The sequence below is a fragment of the Neopelma chrysocephalum genome, unplaced genomic scaffold (genome assembly GCF_003984885.1).
Source record: "Neopelma chrysocephalum unplaced genomic scaffold, ASM398488v2 Primary Assembly neopelma1_95330, whole genome shotgun sequence".
Classification (NCBI taxonomy): Eukaryota; Metazoa; Chordata; class Aves; order Passeriformes; family Pipridae; genus Neopelma; species Neopelma chrysocephalum.
Window position 1 is genome coordinate 4,012 of NW_020924009.1, and position 375 is coordinate 4,386.

The following is a 375-nucleotide window of genomic DNA, read 5'->3' on the forward strand; positions in this document are numbered from 1 at the left end:
GGGGGGGTATTTGGGGCAGTTTTTGGGCTGATTTTGGGGTGTTTTGGTGCTCACCAGGATGAGGACCTTGCCGAGGCACACGAAGGGGGTGCTGAGCTCGGCCATCAGGAGACAGCCCAGGAAGAAATCACCCTTCCCCTGCCGCCACAGCTGGGGGGACACGGGGGGGTCAGGTGTGCCCAGGTGTGCCCAGGTAACCCCCAGGTGTGCCCAAGTGTGTCCCAGGTGTGCCCATGTGTGTCCCAGGTGCCCCCAGGTGTGCCCAGGTAACCCCCAGGTGTGTCCCAGGTGTGCCCAGGTGTGTCCCAGGTAATGCCCAGGTGTGCCCAGGTAACCCCCAGGTGTGCCCAGGTAACCCCCAGGTGTGTCCCAGGT

At 64.0% G+C, this 375-nt stretch overlaps 1 protein-coding gene across 1 annotated transcript in view; it reads right to left on the reverse strand.

The window, feature by feature from the left end:
• LOC113980826 (protein FAM57B-like) overlaps positions 1-189 on the reverse strand; it is a 2,195-nt gene extending 2,006 nt beyond the window's left edge. The window contains exon 1 of the mRNA XM_027708043.1: positions 55-189. Within this exon, the coding sequence (XP_027563844.1) occupies positions 55-105 (51 nt within the window). The 5' untranslated portion in view covers positions 106-189. The remainder of the gene's footprint in view (positions 1-54) is intronic.
• Positions 190-375: the final 186 nt, after the last annotated feature.